General features: G+C 38.4%; 1 protein-coding gene across 10 annotated transcripts in view; it reads right to left on the reverse strand.

Annotated features, from left to right (window-relative positions):
- dctn1b (dynactin 1b) overlaps nt 1-17,777 on the reverse strand; it is a 38,464-nt gene extending 20,687 nt beyond the window's left edge. For 3 of the 10 annotated variants that reach the window (XM_008398833.2, XM_008398832.2, XM_008398831.2), the window contains exons 1-5: nt 13,066-13,472; nt 8,844-9,095; nt 7,212-7,287; nt 5,859-5,890; nt 4,175-4,219 (exon numbers count right to left, since the gene is read on the reverse strand). In XM_008398833.2, the coding sequence (XP_008397055.1) occupies nt 4,175-4,219; nt 5,859-5,890; nt 7,212-7,287; nt 8,844-9,095; nt 13,066-13,098 (438 nt within the window). In that variant the 5' untranslated portion in view covers nt 13,099-13,472. Of the gene's footprint in view, nt 1-4,174; nt 4,220-5,858; nt 5,891-7,211; nt 7,288-8,843; nt 9,096-13,065; nt 13,473-15,323; nt 15,412-17,575 lie in introns of those variants that run through there. The other 7 variants (XM_008398839.2, XM_008398838.2, XM_008398835.2 and 4 more) reach the window with 4 other exon arrangements.
- Between the last annotated feature and the right edge of the window lie 996 nt (nt 17,778-18,773).

Here is an 18,773-nt window from a genome sequence, read left to right on the forward strand (position 1 = left end):
ATCTAGACTTGGACAGCATGTCCAATCGCAGTTTTCATCACAGCATCAGTGTGTGCCGAACTGCAACTACAAAGGACAAGATTTGGAAGGATATTGTATGTTAAGTGTCGTGCAGTGATGATCTGCATAACACGTTTGGTCAGTTGGATGGACTATAAAGCCTTGTTTCCATTGAGTGGTACAGAATGGGCCAGTGTGGTTAGGCACGTTATTTTGTCTGCTTCCACTGTAAAAGCGGCTCATACAACCAACCCGCTCCACACCGTTCCTGGCCCTCCTTCAGCTGTAGCTCCACAGGATATCGGTACGGTACAGTTAGGGTGGAGCTACTGGTGTCACAACACAATCCCTGGATGGAGGCATAGAAAAAAATTTTATGCTTGGGACAAGCACGACATATATTAGTATGTCACGTTTGTTGTTGCACTAGTATGTTATTAGACATTTGGGTTTTACTCCGCCTGGCCAGTAAGAGTCCAACTGATAGTGGAAACACTTTCATGAATACACCAGGTTATAAAGTAAGCATCTTCTCCATTGTCTCACTCTAGCCGGTTAATGTGTGGTTTGGTTCTAGCCAAGTTGGGTGCATCTACGTTGGTGGTGAGTTCCTCCCTTTGTGGGTGTGAGTATGGGTAGGAACATAAACGGACCGTGAGCACACAGGAGCTGCGGTTGACACTCTGATGATGTAATTTTATGCGTGTACCCGTGGGCAGCCAGTTTCTCCACAATGTCTCTGTGTTAATGTTTATTGCAGGTTGCCCCATCTGCAATTGCTGAAAGGTTTTGACCTCAAGGTTAGATTATGGAATTATCAATTTTCAGATCCCCAGATACTACAGTCTTGTCGCGTATTCCATGGGCCAATTAATGAATCCAGTCTGGTCTCAAATCACTTACACTCATGTCTGGTTTGTACCACCTCTGTACCACCTCTGTTTCCGAAAACTGGGTTGGAACCATGAAGAACCAGCAAATGGAGGCTAATCTGGCTGAGGTTGTCTGGGAAAAATCTGTTTAATGGCCCCCCCCATGGAGAAGGGACTGCAGCGCATCGACTAAATACTGTACCGCTCAGTTGAAATTAGGCCAAACTGTCCTAACAGCCACAATTGATATACATTTTTGTGGTAGTATTGCATAGTATTGAATTTGTATATTTTTCTGACATTGTGCATCCCTAATTTGATCTAAGGGCAGGTCACTTGTACCTATTAGCCCTACTTTCACCCCAGAACGTGCAACAATTGTGGAAAAACGAGGTGCAGTGTAGTATCAACAATCTAAATGGTCATTTGAATCCTTAACAGCCAAAAACGAGTTGAGTAACTACCATAATATCTCCCTCAGCTCCACTAATCTCCTCCTCTCTGCCAACATCTCAGCAGGAAGTTGGAGAGCAGTAAGAGGATTAATTTGGGGCTGATACTCTGATTAGCTGCAAGCTTTGAACCTAAAGCACTGTCGTAGAAAAAAAAAACTCTGTGTATCATAACAGAGCAGTCGAGGGAAATCTGTTCGGTTTAAATATTTAACGTCTTTCTCTGTAAGCCATTTGCTTTCTCTCCACTCTGCGATTCAAGAGATGCTCTCAGAGTGATGGAGTGAGAGGCTGGAGGGCAGAAAGGAACGATGAGCTCAGATGCAGATGTATCAGGTTCCTGCCACCCCAGGAAAGAAAAGCTATATTGCCCTAAGGTCACTTGGTGCAAGACAGAAAGGGTATACAATTACCACCATGGAAGCATTAGCAACACTTTACCAAACACCCTCAGCTGGTATGGGGTGTGTATGTCCACAAGATACACGTCTTCTTCCCTCATCTGTAAAAAGGATGCATACGTCCAGCACTGCCTTGTATGTTTCTGAAATGTCAGCTTTCCTCAGATTGAACAGTGGAGGTTTGTCGTTGGGCGATGATAAAGTTCAGCCAGCTGGATGCTGGAAATGATCGAATTCAGCAGGCCGACAGGAAATCTATGCTCCGCAGGTCTCTGCAGGCAGGAGGGCGTCTCATTTCACCTGGGTCACACTCTGACATTTTCCGTTCGCTACGATGAAGGCGCATCTGTGCGTAGGAGTCAGAGGACGACGGTTAACGAGCCACAGTGGATCTCACAGTGAGTCCAGAAAAAAAATACAAATAAAGGATGTAATCAGACTTTTAAAACTGCAAAGTATGTTAAAGTAAATATTTCCAGCCCGTTATTTCTGGATCCCTCATTTTATTGAAGTTATACATATCCTGATGGAGGTCAAAGAAAAGCTGATCGGTGACTTTCCGCTTTCCGCCTCCTGCAGGACAATTTGTTCACATATGCAGCAAACGTCTCTAATTAGTCTCTTGCAGCACCAACATCCACTGAACTATCCACTTTCTAAAAGACTGAGCAACGATGCAGAACTGAATTGTTTCTGGTTCAGGAAATTTGCTACCATTGATTTTAAGTCTGTTTCTTTTTCTACAAAGAAACAAATAATACCACTGATACATAAGAACTCAGAGAGGATTCTGAAACTACCTCCAGCTCCCGATGCTACAGTAATACTCATTTAAAAAAAATCTGTGGACTGCATGAATGAAACAAAATAATGAAATAATAAAAATCCCACCATGTAGTCAGATGTTTTTAAAGGGGCAGAGTTATGTGTCTTCTAGGCATTTAAAAACACTTTATAGCTTTATTAAGTAAATATGTTAACTTCAGTTGTTGTAAAAAATATTGTATATATGAAATATGACTTAAATTATACTTCATAATTTAACGCCTTGAATTAATTTAACTTCCTGAAACTCTGCCTTCAGGAAGTCATCACAACATGGCCCCTCTATTAATCCTTTAAATACGTTTTTCCCAGCATTGAACTGGTATCATGAGCTCAGAAGATGCGCAGCTCCACCAAGTGTTTGCACCTTCAGACTAGCAAGGACCAATTAGCAGGGTGGGGGACTCAAGGGAAAGCGCTGCTCTGTGAAGCAGATGCTTGTAAACTGGAGCCCTGAGGAGAAGCTTCGTCCTCGAAGGCAGAGCTAGGTTCAACCAGGCGTTTTGCAAAGCTGAATGGTTGCCATGGAGATTTAAGGTTTTCTCAAACATGCATTAAAGAATCAAAGCAACACTCCAGGTATGTTTTCGTGAGGGATTAACATCATAACACGATGTAAAGCTAAAAAAAATTTATTTTAAGCTCCTTTAACAATTAATAGAAAAAAGCTTTGATCTTATTTTTTTAAATGACATTTTGTACATGTCATGATTAAATTCATAAACATTCCACATCATAAACATCCAATCAAATCAAACTGATTTCTCTCCAAATAATTTTTTTTTTCAGCCCTCTATGAAATCCCGAACACGACATCCCCGCTGTGAAACATGGTGATGGCAGCATCATGCTGTGGGGGTGCTTTTCTTTTAGAAGACACAGCACAAAGATAAAAAAAAACCTGAAAAAGATTCACGAGAGTGGCCTAGTCAAAGTCCAGCCAAACTTCAGACCTAAATTTAATCAGAAATTTGAGCCAAGAATTGAAAATTAATGCTTGTGGTTGTAATGTGACAAAATGTGAGGAAGATTAAAGGATATGAATACAGTACATTGAACTTAACTTGATAATAATTTTATTTATTATTATCTTAAGATATTTTTTTTTAAAGAAAGTAGATTTTCTAGTGTAGTAATATCTTCCAATTTACAGATCATACGCAAAAAACTGAGCTTAGCAAAACGTTTTTGATTCACTATGAATGAAAATATGCAAAAATACTATATGAAAACTGTACAAATTTAAAATCAAACCTATACTACAAGGTCTGAAAATATTAAAAGTGTCTATCAAAAATAAAGTCTCCTTTATTTTTCTTTCATCACAAGTAAATATGCACAAGAAGCAGACAGGCACAGAGTGCAGAGACGGAGCAAACGTGGCGGACGGAGCAGAACGAATGCAGAGTGAGCCGGTGAGGTTGCGTGAACGGTTCAGGTGAAGACAGACTCTCTCATACAAACGCAGAGAGAGCAGAGCACCTCTCTACGAACAGCAGGGGCGGCGGAGCGGTGAGCTGCGAGGAATCATGGGAATGATGCAGCGGCAAGGCCATTCAGAGCCACGGCTACCACGTGGCTCTGAACAGCGGCCATTATCATCACCAGAACACTGCAACAGTACCGAGTTTAGGGAAACATGCTGCACCTTTTTGGGCTTCAGTCCTCGCTGCGTTGTCCAAGGAGGGAGAGGAAGGAGTGGGGATTGGGGGATGTTGAAGGTTAAAGGTCAAGAGAAAGACAACAGCATGCAGGGGTTGACGGGAACTCGGGTGATTTTTGGTCATCTTCAGAGAACCGTAGACAGATTTACAAGTCGTTTAGTTGGTTAATTTTCTCATTAGTTGCACATGTAGCGTCCTACAAAAGTATTAACATTTATTAAACTTTATCGCATTTCATCATAATCACAAACTTTGATGTGTTTTTTTTGGATTTTATGTGACAGACCAACACAGAGTAGAGGATGAAAGCAAAGTGGAACAACAAGACTTTTTACACTGCAAAAACAAACTAAATGTTACCAAGTATTTTTGGAATAGTTTATAGTGCAAATATCTTACTTCACTTGAAATAAGACAAAACAAACTTAGAAGTTATTTTTAAGCAAGATATAGAAGCTTGTTTTGAGTCAAAAATTCCTTAATTTTAGTAAAAAAAAGTATTGTTTTACTTATAACATGTGGAAAATGTCTTGTTTTCAGCAAAATAATCTTCCAGTGGAACTAGACTTTTATCAAAATTATTACTTTAAAACCCGTAATTATGACTTTGCAACTCATAATTATTACTTTAAAACTCAATTATGACTAAATCTCATAATTATGATTCAAAAACTCAAAGTTACGACTTTAAATTCAAGTCATAATTTATGACTTTAAAACTGAAAATTATGAATTTAAAACTTGTAATTGGACTGTTGTTTATCTTTCATGGCAGAGATGGGCTTCCATAGACCAGAGCATCCTGTGCCTCATGTTTACCGTGTCCACTGCATTTCTTGTGACAAAAAAAATCTTTTTATCGCTTTGCTTGAGCATTTAAACTCTTTTTGCTCCATTTGCACATATGTGACTGCTGAAGGACATTGTTTCCACTGAATGGTAGTTAGCAGTAGGAAACTGAAAATTGAAAAACTCTGCCTAACTTTTCTTCTCCTTCAGTCATGTGCTGCTTTGTGTCAGCCTGTCATTTGAAATCCTGATAAAAGAAGCCGCAGTTTGAGGTTTTAAAATGACAAAATGGAGTATAAAAGTTTTTGCAAGGCACAGTAAAAACAGCAAATAAAGTGTGGTAAATACCACAAATGTTTTTGTAGCGTTACTTCAGCTATTACTTAAAGATGAGATCTCAAAGCTGTGAAAGTTTCACCTCTTTTCAGGGAACTTTCATCAGATTTCTGATAGACTGAGGTAAGCAGTAAAACAGTTTGAGCTGAAAATGTCACATAAACTACATGTGAATAAATCATACACTAAAAACATGCTAATCTACATCCCATTCAGCATCAGATGTGATTTAATTGAAAGGAAATACCGCCCCCTGCTGGACCAAACATTAGACTCTGGATTCTGCATCAAAGAAGCTAAACTGCATTACTGGTTTCAGATTTCTTTTTTTTTTTTTAAGTTTTTAAGTTTCTGCATGAATGCGAAGCATCATTTAACAGGTTAAACTGGCAGTTATCAGATCAGTGCTGAAGCATGCTGAAAATGAATTTCTTTTATAGTAAACAGAAACACACAGTCACTTTTAGTGTGTTTTCTACTGGACACAACTTAAACCAGTGTGGATGACATTTGACCTACCAGTTTGGCAGACTTGGACGACTCCAGGATTTCTGCAGAGATAAAACAAAGAAACAAAGACACATACTCAACTATCGTTATCATACAACTCTGCTTTACAAGTTGTAAAGTTTAGAGACATCCTGTCATAAAGACTATAAAGTCAATACAAAATGTTATCTTTTAAACAGATTGTGACCACATTACACTGCACTGTCATCTCCAGATGAAACACTTCTATTAAACGTCCCGTATACTGATGTTTTCCCTTTTTTTAAGCTTTAGCAATGGATCTGTTAAACACTTTAGAGACATTGTTTTTACATCGCAGAAAGCCGTTTTCATACTTCTATTTATTAAGATTAGTTTTATAAAGTATATTAGAAAGCCATAATTTGTTTTTTTCTGATCATTTTGAAGATATAAAACACTCAAGAACAAGTACTGTGTCATGTGCCGTTTTTTTCTTCATACCTAACCCATGGTGGCCTGTAAGTGTAAACAAAACAAAAAGCACAAACACACAAAAAAGATCAAATGCAACAGAAAAATGCTGCAAACAAAAAAGTGTGCAATCACAGAAAAAAATTGCATCAAAAGGAAATGAAAGTAAAAGGCAAAATGCAGCAAACAGCAAAAACAACAGCAACAATGCTGCAAACTCGACCCACAAAAAGCTCCAGACCACTAGGGGGAGTCGGCCACCAAAATAAGTGACCAGACCTTCTGTGAAGACGGGATGTTATTAGAGGATGAAAAGGTGCATTATTGTTCATGTCTGTTTCCAATGCGCATTATTTTACAATATTACAGAACAGCAGTGTATTGACGTAGCTAAAATTACCTACTCCAGACTCCCCCTAGTGGCCTGGAGGACACCTGTGTGGCGGCATGAGTTTGCAGCGTTTTATGCTTGTTGCTGTTTTTGCTATTTTGCTTAATGTTTTTTGTTTTTAGCTTTAATTGTTTTGACTTTGTGAAGCACTTTGTAATCTATATGTGTGTGAAAGATGAAACAGAAATAACATTTTAGTTACGTTAAGTATTAGTAATTTTTTCTCTTTTGCTTCCATTTCCTGTTGTTGCAGAATTTTGCCTGCAGTTGCAGCATCTTTCTTTTGAATTTCTTTTTCTGTTGATTGTTGGGCATGGGGTTTTCTATTTTCTGTTATTGTAGCATTTTTCCTTTGCATGTTTTTTCTGCTGTATTTATTTAYTTTTTTGAGCTTGTGTTTTTGGAGTATCAAGCACTGTCACATTTAAGCGCATATTTGCCATATGCATCTGTCGGCCACCTTACCGACCAGTCTCTGGAAACACTAAAAGCAAATTCTGCGAACGTGTTCGACTTGGTTCACACATGCAAGCGCTCACCTCGTTTGGGGACCCTGCCGGTGGTTGGCTCGGGGGTCTCCGGAGAGGTGTCGGCGCCGTCGTCAACCAGCTGGATCTGAAATAGAGAGTCAGAGAGCAGGAAGCAGTCAGTCATGTCTGTAAAAAAAAACAAAATCTCACAGACTTCCACCACCAGCCTGCTTTACAACGAGGCGGACGGATCCAACACCCTCATCAACCTCATGTTTCACCGATATAAAACAACAGAAGACTTTTTATAATTAATGAAAGGCCTTTAAAATATTTCGCTCAACTGTTAACTACAGGATGGGCTCTGAAAACACATTGGAAAGTCAGATGGAGATAAAGACAAACCAAACACATCTGCATTTTTTAATCACAGCCTTGGATTATTGTGTGATGACAGGAAGACACATGTAAAACATGCTGAGCCACGCATACCGATAAACTTGTGTTCAAGGGGAAGAAGAAGCCCTGAATGTGTCAAACAGCCGAGCTGCCTGGACTGTGGCGTTACATTTAAACCACTTTATGTTGGGCAGAAGTTTGATTACATTTCAGGCATTGAAGTTTCAGCTACTTTAGCTTCGAAAGAAAGCAGAAGATAAGGATGTTGGCGATGGAGATGTGATCAACATCAATAAATTGAATGTTGAAAATTTCGATGAACTCTGATCCAGAACCGCACAGCATTCTGGGAGATGTAGGCAGAGGAAAGGCTTTAGCCGCTCAACGTCTCATGGCCAGCTAAGCTAGGTGGGCAGCGTTGACTAACTCACTCGCTCTTTGGTTGCCTAGCAACAACTTGTTGAGTAACTTGCGCAGCAGAAGCAGTTTCAGGTTTCACCACCTTTCCTCAAAAATAAAAAGTAACGGCATTGAGTGAAAACTGTGGAAAAAGGAGGAGCAGTCATGCCACCAGTCTGGCTGTATTTCAGATATTTAAATCAAAGTACTCATTAATAATTATTGATACAGACTGATATGTTTTATACGTTTTTCAGCCTTATCGCCCAGCCCTACTCTAATAGTTTGGTTATTTTGGTTAAAACCTGGACATAGCTGGGTATTCCTATAGGACAATGATTGTAAAAACAAAAACAAGTTTTAAAATGGGAAAAAGAGACAAGCATTCACATTCTGGAGTGGCTTTAGCTTTAAACCTATTAAAAATATCAGTGGTGGTTAAACATGGTGTCAAAATGCAAAAAACGGCTTATTTAAATATTATTTAGCAATTTTGACAAGTAGAGTGGTTGAATATAAAGCAAGGGTTATGACAGGACTTTATTAATGTGTGTGTTTTTTCTGTTACATTTCAGAAAATACCTCCACTGAAATACCCCACATATCAGTGGAGGTGTATGTATATATTTGAGCCTTTTACATAAACTTTTGAGATAAAATATGCCACAAACTCAAATAAAAACAAACCTGCAGCAATGGAAAACAGGGTCTTACTGCAGAGGGAAATGTTCCCACCCACAGTAAGGGCCTGAAACTAAACATAAACCATCCAAACATAGGAGCTGTAGGTGGGAAGGAACAGCCCTGCTCCGGGTCACCGGTGAATTTCTGCGGCACATCTTCCATATATTTTCAACTCCACACAAAGATGCTTCGAAAAGTGGTTTTGTTTTTCTGCATTACCTGTGACTGCCTGACGAAAATGCCGTAGTTCTCCTGGCAAGTGAAGTAGCGCTTGCCCTGCACCGTGCCATCGTTCTTGCCCTTGGGTTCGTCCAGGATGACGCCCACCCACTTCCCGGAGGCGAACAGCGTGTTCCCGATGTAGGCCACCGTGCCGCGCTGCCCCTTGCCAATCACCTCCACCAAGGAGCCCACCTTGACGGGCCGCCCGCCCCCGTCCGAGCTCATCCTGCTGCTGCCGCTGCTGGTGGTCTGGGTGGGACAGGGGACAAGTACCATGGTTAGCTCACCTAAACGCAACACGGATGGTGACTGAAAACAACTTACGTCCTTTTATGCTCCATAGAGTTCACAAATTACTCTTTCAGGTTTTTTTTTTTACTTTTCAGCTTTCTGTTCACATTGGTCCTGAATATAATCTATTTCTGTTACTTCCAGCTGTTTTCTCTTGTCATTTTAGGCTGGGCTGTCAAATTTACATCCCTGATTATGAATAAGTGTAAAAAAAATTTTTATAAAAGCCTTTGAAAATGGAGTGATTCTGCTTTGATTTTTTTTTTTTAGAACACCAAAAATAGATCATGTGCTGCAGCAGAAACAGCAGATAAAAGCTGGTATTAAAAATACAATAAGAAATGCACTTACAGTTCATTCAAATATAAAGTAAACCAGGGCTGCAACTAACGAGCAATCAATTCATTTCTCAGACTATTGTAAAAAAAAAAAAAAACTTTGCACATTCTGCAGATTTTTCATTAAGCAACTTTAAAAAATGTTTTATATAATATTATAAATGCAATAAAATATGCTAATAAAGAGACATTTTATTCCTTTTTTTAAATAAAAAAACCCTTCTGACAAAATTGTTATATCATAGAATTCCTTTAGTGAATTTGAACCAAGTGAAGCTAAAACTATACCGCTTGAGGTTTGAGCAAGTGTCCAGTAATAACATACAACTATTTTTTAAGATATCTACAAATTCTAAATGTTTACACATTTCTGTACAAGTGACCACTGTTGTTACATGCGGTATAGGGTTAGGTTTGGTCAAATCTGAGAGGAGAGACAGAAAAAAGTAAATAAATAAACAAAACTGATGGGAAAATTTGGGCCAATAACGATATTAATATTGCTGTTATAGCCAATATTTACATATTCCTCTACAATGTTGACAAAGTGAAAAATTCACCACTTCTCCTCTGCTTCAGTTAAACACGTCACAATCCGGTGCTTAACTACCATTATTGTCACACAAGCAATTAAATATCGAATCAATACCGATATACTGATACCGATATATTGTGCATCAATAGAAAACTTTTATACTTTTACTTTAACCCCCGCAGATGTCTGGGTGAAAAAAAAAGTCAAACAACATTCTTGTCCTGATCCTGCTTTTTCTTTTTTAAGGAAATGAAAAATCATTCTGGCACTTCTTAATGCAGAGCTTGTACATGGAGAGGAAAACACACATTGAACCAAACCTATCTTTGCTTTCACTAATTTTATAACGTAATAATGCTGCAAAACCCAATTAACAGTGCAATGTCCAAGAACTGATGGTGAGTCAGCAGAACGGCACACACAGAAGAAGATTTTATTACTCTCCAAAGGAACATGACCGGCCTCTCCTTGAGCTTACTGTAAACACACACCGTCCGTGTAGCCCGTTTGATTTAAAGGTTAAACCAGCTAGAAAACCTACATATGAAGCAACTCATAACAAACAGCAGCAGCATAAAGGTCAGTCAAAAAAACAAGACTAATTTGTCCAGTCCAAATCACTTTAATGCCTCAGATGGAAACAAACTTCTGGATGATAAATGGTCCCAGAAGTTATTGAAATAAACAATACATACGCTCTCAAAACAACAATATTAGGTAATACTGCGGTAATGGCAAAATAATGCAAGAACGCATTCTCAAATATYAATAAACTCCTCATGACGATTTAACACTGAAACGGGAAGACATTTTGAAATATCCAAACTAAATAAACAAAACAACAGAAACAACAAATAAAATTAATTATGAAGTCTCTGTAAATAAAATTGTCCTTAAAAAAAAATGGCCAGTTGGGATCAAAGCACCAGACTGAAGACTTTTATCGTCCAGATTTTGGTAGAAACAGAGAGAAAAAAAGAAAAAGGATAAATGATGCAAGTGGAAATTATTCCTTTTAATTTATATTTGCGATCGATTGATTTATGGTAATAGGCCTATTCACTGTAACTAGAACCACAAAGAGCAGGTAGCTAGAAAAGTATTTGTCAAACTATTTTAACCCATCAAAAGGCTAAAAAAATTTGTCGAGCTTTAAGTTTAGGGTAGCAGTAGGGATGACGAAAAAGCAAGTTTAGAGTCAGCACTGCAATTCCATTTTTCCCGATGCGATGCAGCCCTATAATCTCAGATATGCACTGCATCAACTGCTTACATAAAAGCAAGCATTACTAAACCATAAGCTAGTAAATAATTTAAAATCAGCATACAAATGCATATTTTAACTGGTTATATCCCATAAAAAAGCCTCCAGATCACAGTTAAGAACTTGGAGATCTGACTAATAGTTACAGTGAAACTACATCAGAAAGTTTCGGTTCTTAACAATAAAGAATGAAAAATGATACACAAGGCGCCATTTTTGAAGGTTCATACGGAATACCTTGAGGATATTTGTGCTTAAAAAATGTTAATTTAAGTCGACAGTCAGTAATAAGTAGTTCTATAGTTTCGACCCGACAGCCACGTGTTGGAGGAAGAGCACCTGAACAGGCACTGTTGAATTATTTAGTGTCACTATACTCTTACAATGCAACCTCCCACTGGGAGCAAGCCTCAAACAAAATTAGAAAAACAAAACTTCTAAATGAATCGTCTGCAATGTCCATTTTATTACAATACACAGAATTTATTTATTTTAGAAAAAACTATTTAAAACAAAAAAGACCTAATGTCTACTAGGGCTTACCCTTATCCCATATGGATATCAGATATCAGTCAAAAAACGAGTATTGGATTATATCGGCCTCCATTAAATATTTCAGATGGAAGCACTCCGATCCAGAATTTAGTCTGCTCCAGGATTTAATTTGATCTTGCATTTCTGTCGCTACCATCCCGCATGCACACCCACTGGTTAAAGAGGCAGTATTACACATTTTCCAGGCTCAAAGTATCGATTTATAGCATAATCAACTAACTCTGTCACTTTGAAATAATAAGAAATGCTGTATACATCAAACATGATGTTTAAGAAATTTTACTTCCTAATTTAATGCCTTGAAATTGCGCCTCTGTCTCTTTAAAAAAATGCCTGCTCTTTCTGGAGCAGCATCGCTCCTCTATTAACCCTTTGAAAATGTTTTTACCAGTGCTGGACTGAGAAGTAGCTCCTATAATGAGCTCAGCAGATGCTCAGCTCCACCAGGTGTTTGCTAATTGTTGCTGGCTAGTCTGAAGGAGCTGAGAGGCGGAGTCCAGGGGCAGGGCTGCTCTGTGAGGTGGAAGCTCTGACGAGGAGCTGCATCTCAGAGACGGAGCTAGGTCCACCCAGGCGTTTTGCACAGTTGATTGGTTGCCATGGAGATTCAAGAATTTCTCAAATATGCATGAAAGAATCAATATATCACTGGACCCAACATTTTCTAACACTCCACACTACAAAATAAGTAACAAATGTTTGTTTGATTTGCGCTGATGTCGCATCAGTTTTATATTTGTATCATATCGGAAGTGAAAAAGTTGTATCGGGACACCCCTGATATCTACTCTGCTTTCCGATCTGAAGGATGTAAAGATAGCTGACTTTTTTCTTTGTTTTTTTTTAGGAAATTTCTGAGTTGAAGCACTGATGTCATCCCTCCTTGTGACAGGGAAGCCAGCCTGACTCAGAGACGGATGACCGACAGGAAGTCTCCCAGGAATCTTGGATTTTGTGGTTTTGTTGGGGGTTTTTTAAAATCTGAACTGATAAAAAAAATTTTTTTAATCTTTTAACCCAAATAAATGCCTATGTCATATACCGACAGAGAGTTGAGTCATAACAAAAGCAACAATGTTGAACCCCGGAGGGGCGTCTGAGCCAAACAAAGAGGCGACAACTGATGCTGGAGAGGAGAGCGGCACGGCTGAAACGGATTAGAAGCCCCCCGATCTGCTGAAAGCAGGAGATGACACAGTGAAAACAGGCAACTTCAATATTCGGCCACGCACTCACCCGGGTGTATGTGCTCCTTCTGGTCTGTGACATGTTTACCGGTCGCTGAGCGTCACCCCCCAAAAAAACTGCCTGTCTTCACTGAAGGACTGGGATATTAAATTAAGGAGAGCATCGGCTAGACGGGAGGTGGTGGTAGTAGTGGGGAGAGAGAGAAAGAGGAGGGGGATTCAGATTCAGAGATGCTGCTGGAGCATCTCTCTCTATTTTCTGTTCTGTCTTCTTGCAAGGATCCCACCTTCCCTCACCGCATCCCAGGAAGCAGGAAGTTTCCGAGCCGATCCAGCCCTTAGATGATTTAAATGGCCGAGCCAAGAAAATGGGGGCAGAAAAAAAAAAAAGAGAAGAGAAAAAGAACTCCAAGCAGCCACGCTTGGTTCGGCTGTGAACGCGTCAGCTGAGCGGCTTGCACTGCACTGTGTCAGTGTCTGCACTGGCTTCTGCAGGAGGGAGGGGGGGGGTAGGCCCCGACACCGTCGCTGGGTCCTAAAGCCTGCATGTTTAACGTTAAAAAAAAACTAGAAATAAAATGATTTATATTCATAATTTTGTCAGTTTACGACCTTAAACCATGTGTGTTTTTTTTGTTTTGATCTTACAAGGAAATTGATTTTTTTTTTTAATTGCCTGTTTCTTGGGGTTTTTGTAAACAAAATTTGAAAAGTGTGGTGTGAATTTATTTTCAGCCCCCTCTAATCTTATTATATTAAATAAAATCCAGTGTAACTATTTAGGAGTAACTGGATTAGTAAACAGAGTATTTAATCTAATCAGAATTAAACTACACCCTTAAACTCTTGTAAAAAGAACTTAAATATTGAGTCATTTTCAAAATTGACTTTTCTTTTTCTTTTTTACTTTACATTGTGTAATAATGTTATTCCCTAACCAAAAAACACACTGGGAATGTTGCTTTGATTCAGTCAAGTATGTTGAGAAATCATTGAATCTCCCATAACAACCATTCAAAGGTGAATAAACACCTCCTGATATAAGAAAACGAAATAAAAATGGCTCCGCTCCTGCAGACTAGCAGCAGCAGCAATTAGCAAACGCCGAGCTCATTTTCTCAGTTAATTCCAGTTAATGTAAAAAACAGAGTATAATGTATTTTTTACTATTTTCTCCACCTGCATCAATAAATATCAGTTATTTCAAAATATGATTCAATGAAGTCTCTTTATGCTGTTTGTTATATAAATCATAGTTATTTCAATACGTGGCGCACTGAAGAAGCTTATTTCAAATAGGAGCAATTTTTAGAGCAACATTTGTTTGTGGTGCTATGAATTCTGTATCACAGTTACCTAAAAAATAAGTAATATATACGGTAGTTGTTTTTTATATATATATAATTTTTAGAGTAATCGCAATCGTAGTAAAAAATAGAGACATTCACTCATGCTAGCATAAAACAGATCAGTTGAGCACTTCCTACTAGGACATTTAGCAAAGTTATGGCTGTCCAACAAAAATAAATCCTCAATGCAGGAAAAAAAAAAGTGCATCATATCTCTGTTCTCCCTGCATTGCAGTCTTCAACAAACCACTGCTAAAATTCTATTTCCTTTCTTTGCTAGCATAAGCAACAAAAAAATTACATAAAAAAAAATCAATAACTAGCCTGAAAATACAGAGTTTTAACTACTGGCAGCAGGCATTACTGAGCTTGTAAACCAGTTTATCTTGATCTGATTCTGTTTCAGTGTGCATTGAGCACCCAGGTGATGCTTTGTATCGTTGCTCGCTGCAAGCAGATTTCATTCAGAACAAGCCTGGTGATATTGTGGCCCATCACAGAGCCAGGATTAACTCCCTTTTATAAGCAAACCCAGAGGCAGGAGCTTTTTTTTTTTTTTTAAACTCAACTGCCCTCTGTGTGCTTTGTTGTCATCTTTTTTTGCTGTGGAAGCGAATGCTGTAAGCTAACCGCTAAGTGTTAGCCACTGAGAACCATAGGGGAAGAAAAAAAAAAGTGCTGGATTCTACGTCAACGGGACATTGAGGGACACCAAGCAAACCCCTGCAGTCTCTTTGCACCCCTTTTATGCAAATTGGCAAAAGGCAGAACCAAAATATAGGGGTGGGGAGGGGGGACACTACGGCTCAGCAGGAAGCGGAGAGGAGGACGCATCCTCATCTCCCACAGCAGGAGACGGCCGGTGGACAGCTTAAGGCAAAGATCTGCCTCCTTATGGGAGATGAGGGCAGAGAGAGAGAGAAAAAAAAAGACAGCTCTGCAATACCCCACGTCTCACCTCCACCAAGCCTGACGAGCAGGAACAGAGGTGACTTTAAGGAGAAACATTATGACCAGTCCGTCTGCTGGCCGGCCGGAAACACGAGTGGCAACTGTCAAGGTAAAAATGAAGAAAACTAGAATAATGAGCCTTATCTGAATAACAGGAAATTTGTATGTGTGAAACAATTTATATTTTACGAAAATAAGAAAAAAAAGAACAGCAGCAGCAATAGCTTTAAACAGACTGCTGGTTGATTTTGTCGCTATGACGACGTGTGTGCGCTCAAGACTGATGACAACGATGGACTTCACTTTGAAAAAGATCTTTTTTGCAAAATATCTGAACATCAGTGACAAACGTTCAAACCTTACCGATGATTCTCAATTGGATTTTGGCTTGAACTTTGACTGGGCTACTTAAACTACATTATTGTAAAAAGTAATGTTACTGCCTTATTGATGTGTGCAAAGGATGCAATGTAATGTTTGTTTGTCATTGTGATCAAAGTGTCAGAAATGTGCACTTTACATGTAATATTTTCAGACTGTTTTTGAGTAAATACAGTGGCCTGTTAAAGTATTCACACCCCTTGAAATTTTCCACATTTTGTCACATTACAACCACAAACATAAATACATATAAATCACTGGAATTTTAATGAGACCAACACAGAGTGGCATACAATTGTGAAGTGGGAAGATTATACATGTTTTTTTAACAAATAAACTGAAAAGTGTGGTGTAAAATTTTCTTTCTACTTCACAAATGTTTTTAACACTTTGTGTTGGTCTTTCACATTAAAATGTTTGCGGTTGTAATGTGATAAAATACGCAAATGTTCGAGGGGTGTGAATACTTTTTCAAGCTGATGTAGATGCCCAAATGACCAAAATGTGAACAGTTACAAGAGAGTGTCGGAAGTAAGGAAGTGAGGAAAATATGGATCTATAGCAAATACCGCTATATTGTAAGAAGAATTTGGCCAATGCATCTTTTTCTAGTATAGTGCAATGCTCATCTCATGCACTCTATTGTAGCCGGTGAGAAGCATCCCCACAGGATGATGCTGCTGCCACCATGTTTCGGGGTATCATGTCGGGTTAGTATTTTTTGCATGGAGGACAAAAATATTAGACTGATCTGACCAGTCCAACATGTTTACACTCTCTATTGAAACCTGTAAGTGGGACTTACTTCTTCTTCTTCCAAATAAAGATATTCATAATTTTTATTTATTTTGAGGATAATTCAACAGTTTTACTGCAGTTAGTTTGGACCAGAATTTAAATAGAAAAAAAAGCCATTTCTTTAAAAACAGCTAATGTTAGAAATGTAATCTCAAAAAAGCTGATTTTTAATACTCTCTTTTTACAATCTCATTCATTTTCAATCATTCATTTTGCTTTTTACCTCCTTTTACAGGTAATTTATCAAGGTTATCTCACAGGTATTTTGTCCAAGTGCTTGATTTATTAAATTTGAATTTGTGTTACAAGTCATTTATATTGTATTCATTAGAATACAAGTTAAACAAGAAAAGTAGGTCATCTGTTGGTAATACTGCCAGAGTATAAACTTTAGTTCTTTTTGATTTGGAGTGCAGTGATTTGGAGTGCAGATTTGGAGTGACTTAATGCTATCTAGTGTATTTGGGTGAAAACTGACCGTGTCTTACATCAAACTGGTGATTTTTGAGTGGCTCCATGCAAGTGAGGAGTTAAACAGCAAAATATAAATAAATAATGTGAAGTAGATTCAATAGTCGCTGTTATTTCTGATTAAATCCAACCATGGGTGTGGCAGCCTATTGACAACATGTTCAAACTCAATATTAACAGTACTGAACCAGGAAACTGATTGGATTTGCTATTAAATCGAATAAATGAAATTAAAGGGAAATTACGCTGAATTATTCAGATGCCTGTTTACAGACGCGTTAAATTCAAAAACCTATTGAGTCGTTACGTGTTTTTACCTTTTTAACTAGCAATTACAATTAAAATATTTGCATATTTACATATTAAAATTGACATAAAACCGCGTAGTTTTATCAGCGTTCATCGCTGCTGTCAGCTGTCAGTGAGGCACTCCCTGAGCAGCTGCTAGCAGCAGAAGCTGTTAGCATGCACCGGCTGACTCGCTGAAATAAAACCTGTTTAACTCCACTTGTAGCATTATTTTATTATCATGTATAAATTATTGTTTTGTTTAGATATTTTACATCTACGCGTCAACACTCAGAGTGACAGCTGCTTGCTGAGTCTTACCAGCTTGTGTCAAAAATCCGGCTTCGCTTCAGCTCCGCGTCCCTGAAGAGCTACATCCATCTATGGTTGTCTGACCGGACGGATCCGTCCTGCTGCGTCCGAGTTGATGCCTGACACGGCCGGCCACAGAGGAGCAGAGGAGCCCGGTGACATGTTCAACACCAAAACTCGGTGTTGGCCATTTAAGCAAAAAAATATATAAACGCAGACAATATTTTATGCAATATTTTGACATATTGTCACCTTCCTAATTTTTTATTTTATTTTTTTTGGCCAAAGGTAATTTTGAAAAAGAAAGAAAAATAAATAAATCACTTCGAAAATGACTTCTTTTAAGGCGATTATATGGTACTTACTTTCAATATTTCAAGTAGCCTTATTATTCTGTCTTCTGCTTTTATCCCACTCAAATCTTTCAGGTAATCAGAGATTTTAATATTAGACAAAAAATAAATAAAAGTGAACAAAAAGTCATTTATCCAAAGCAACCTGGTCACCTGGAGACTAAACCTGCGTTTAGTTATTAAACTAGTTTTAGTTACTAGGTTTAATTAGTTTTTTTCTATATCTGGCAGTGATTCCTAGGTTGCGGTGGAGGAATTGTATTTTCGTTTCTATGCAGAATTATTTTAATTTAGCCATACGAAGATTTTCCAAGCACAAACAGACCATTATTACACACAGCATCTCAATCTAATTCAAGTCTGGACTTTGACTAGGCCATTTCAAACCAATTATTTTGCTTTTATGAGCAAATGAACAGTAGGTTCGCGAATGTTTCTCAGATTGTATTTAATGTTATATCCCCTAAATGAGTCTGAGTTTATGGTCATGAAGACGACCAGTCAGATTCTTGGTTTTATCAGTGACAGCATGACTTCCAGGTCAGCCCCAGAGCATAACAGTACCACCGTGTGTGACCGTTGATATAACATCCTTTCTCTGAAATAAAACCCCCAGTCGGTCTTGGCAGATGGCTGTTCATACTGAGCCAGGTTCTGGTTCTGCTGCATTTTTCTTCTTGTTTCCTTAGATAACTTTTTTAACAATAAACTTAACTTGACTGCATTGCTTGACAACTAGGATCAATTTGAATGTTTGTAATTGACTCAGAATATAACTGGACTGGTATAACTGGACTGAATTAACTTCTTGGCTTTGACATTTGCTATCAGTATCAGTAATTTTAATTAAATTG

This window comes from Poecilia reticulata, linkage group LG22 (assembly GCF_000633615.1).
Source record: "Poecilia reticulata strain Guanapo linkage group LG22, Guppy_female_1.0+MT, whole genome shotgun sequence".
NCBI classification, from domain to species: Eukaryota; Metazoa; Chordata; class Actinopteri; order Cyprinodontiformes; family Poeciliidae; genus Poecilia; species Poecilia reticulata.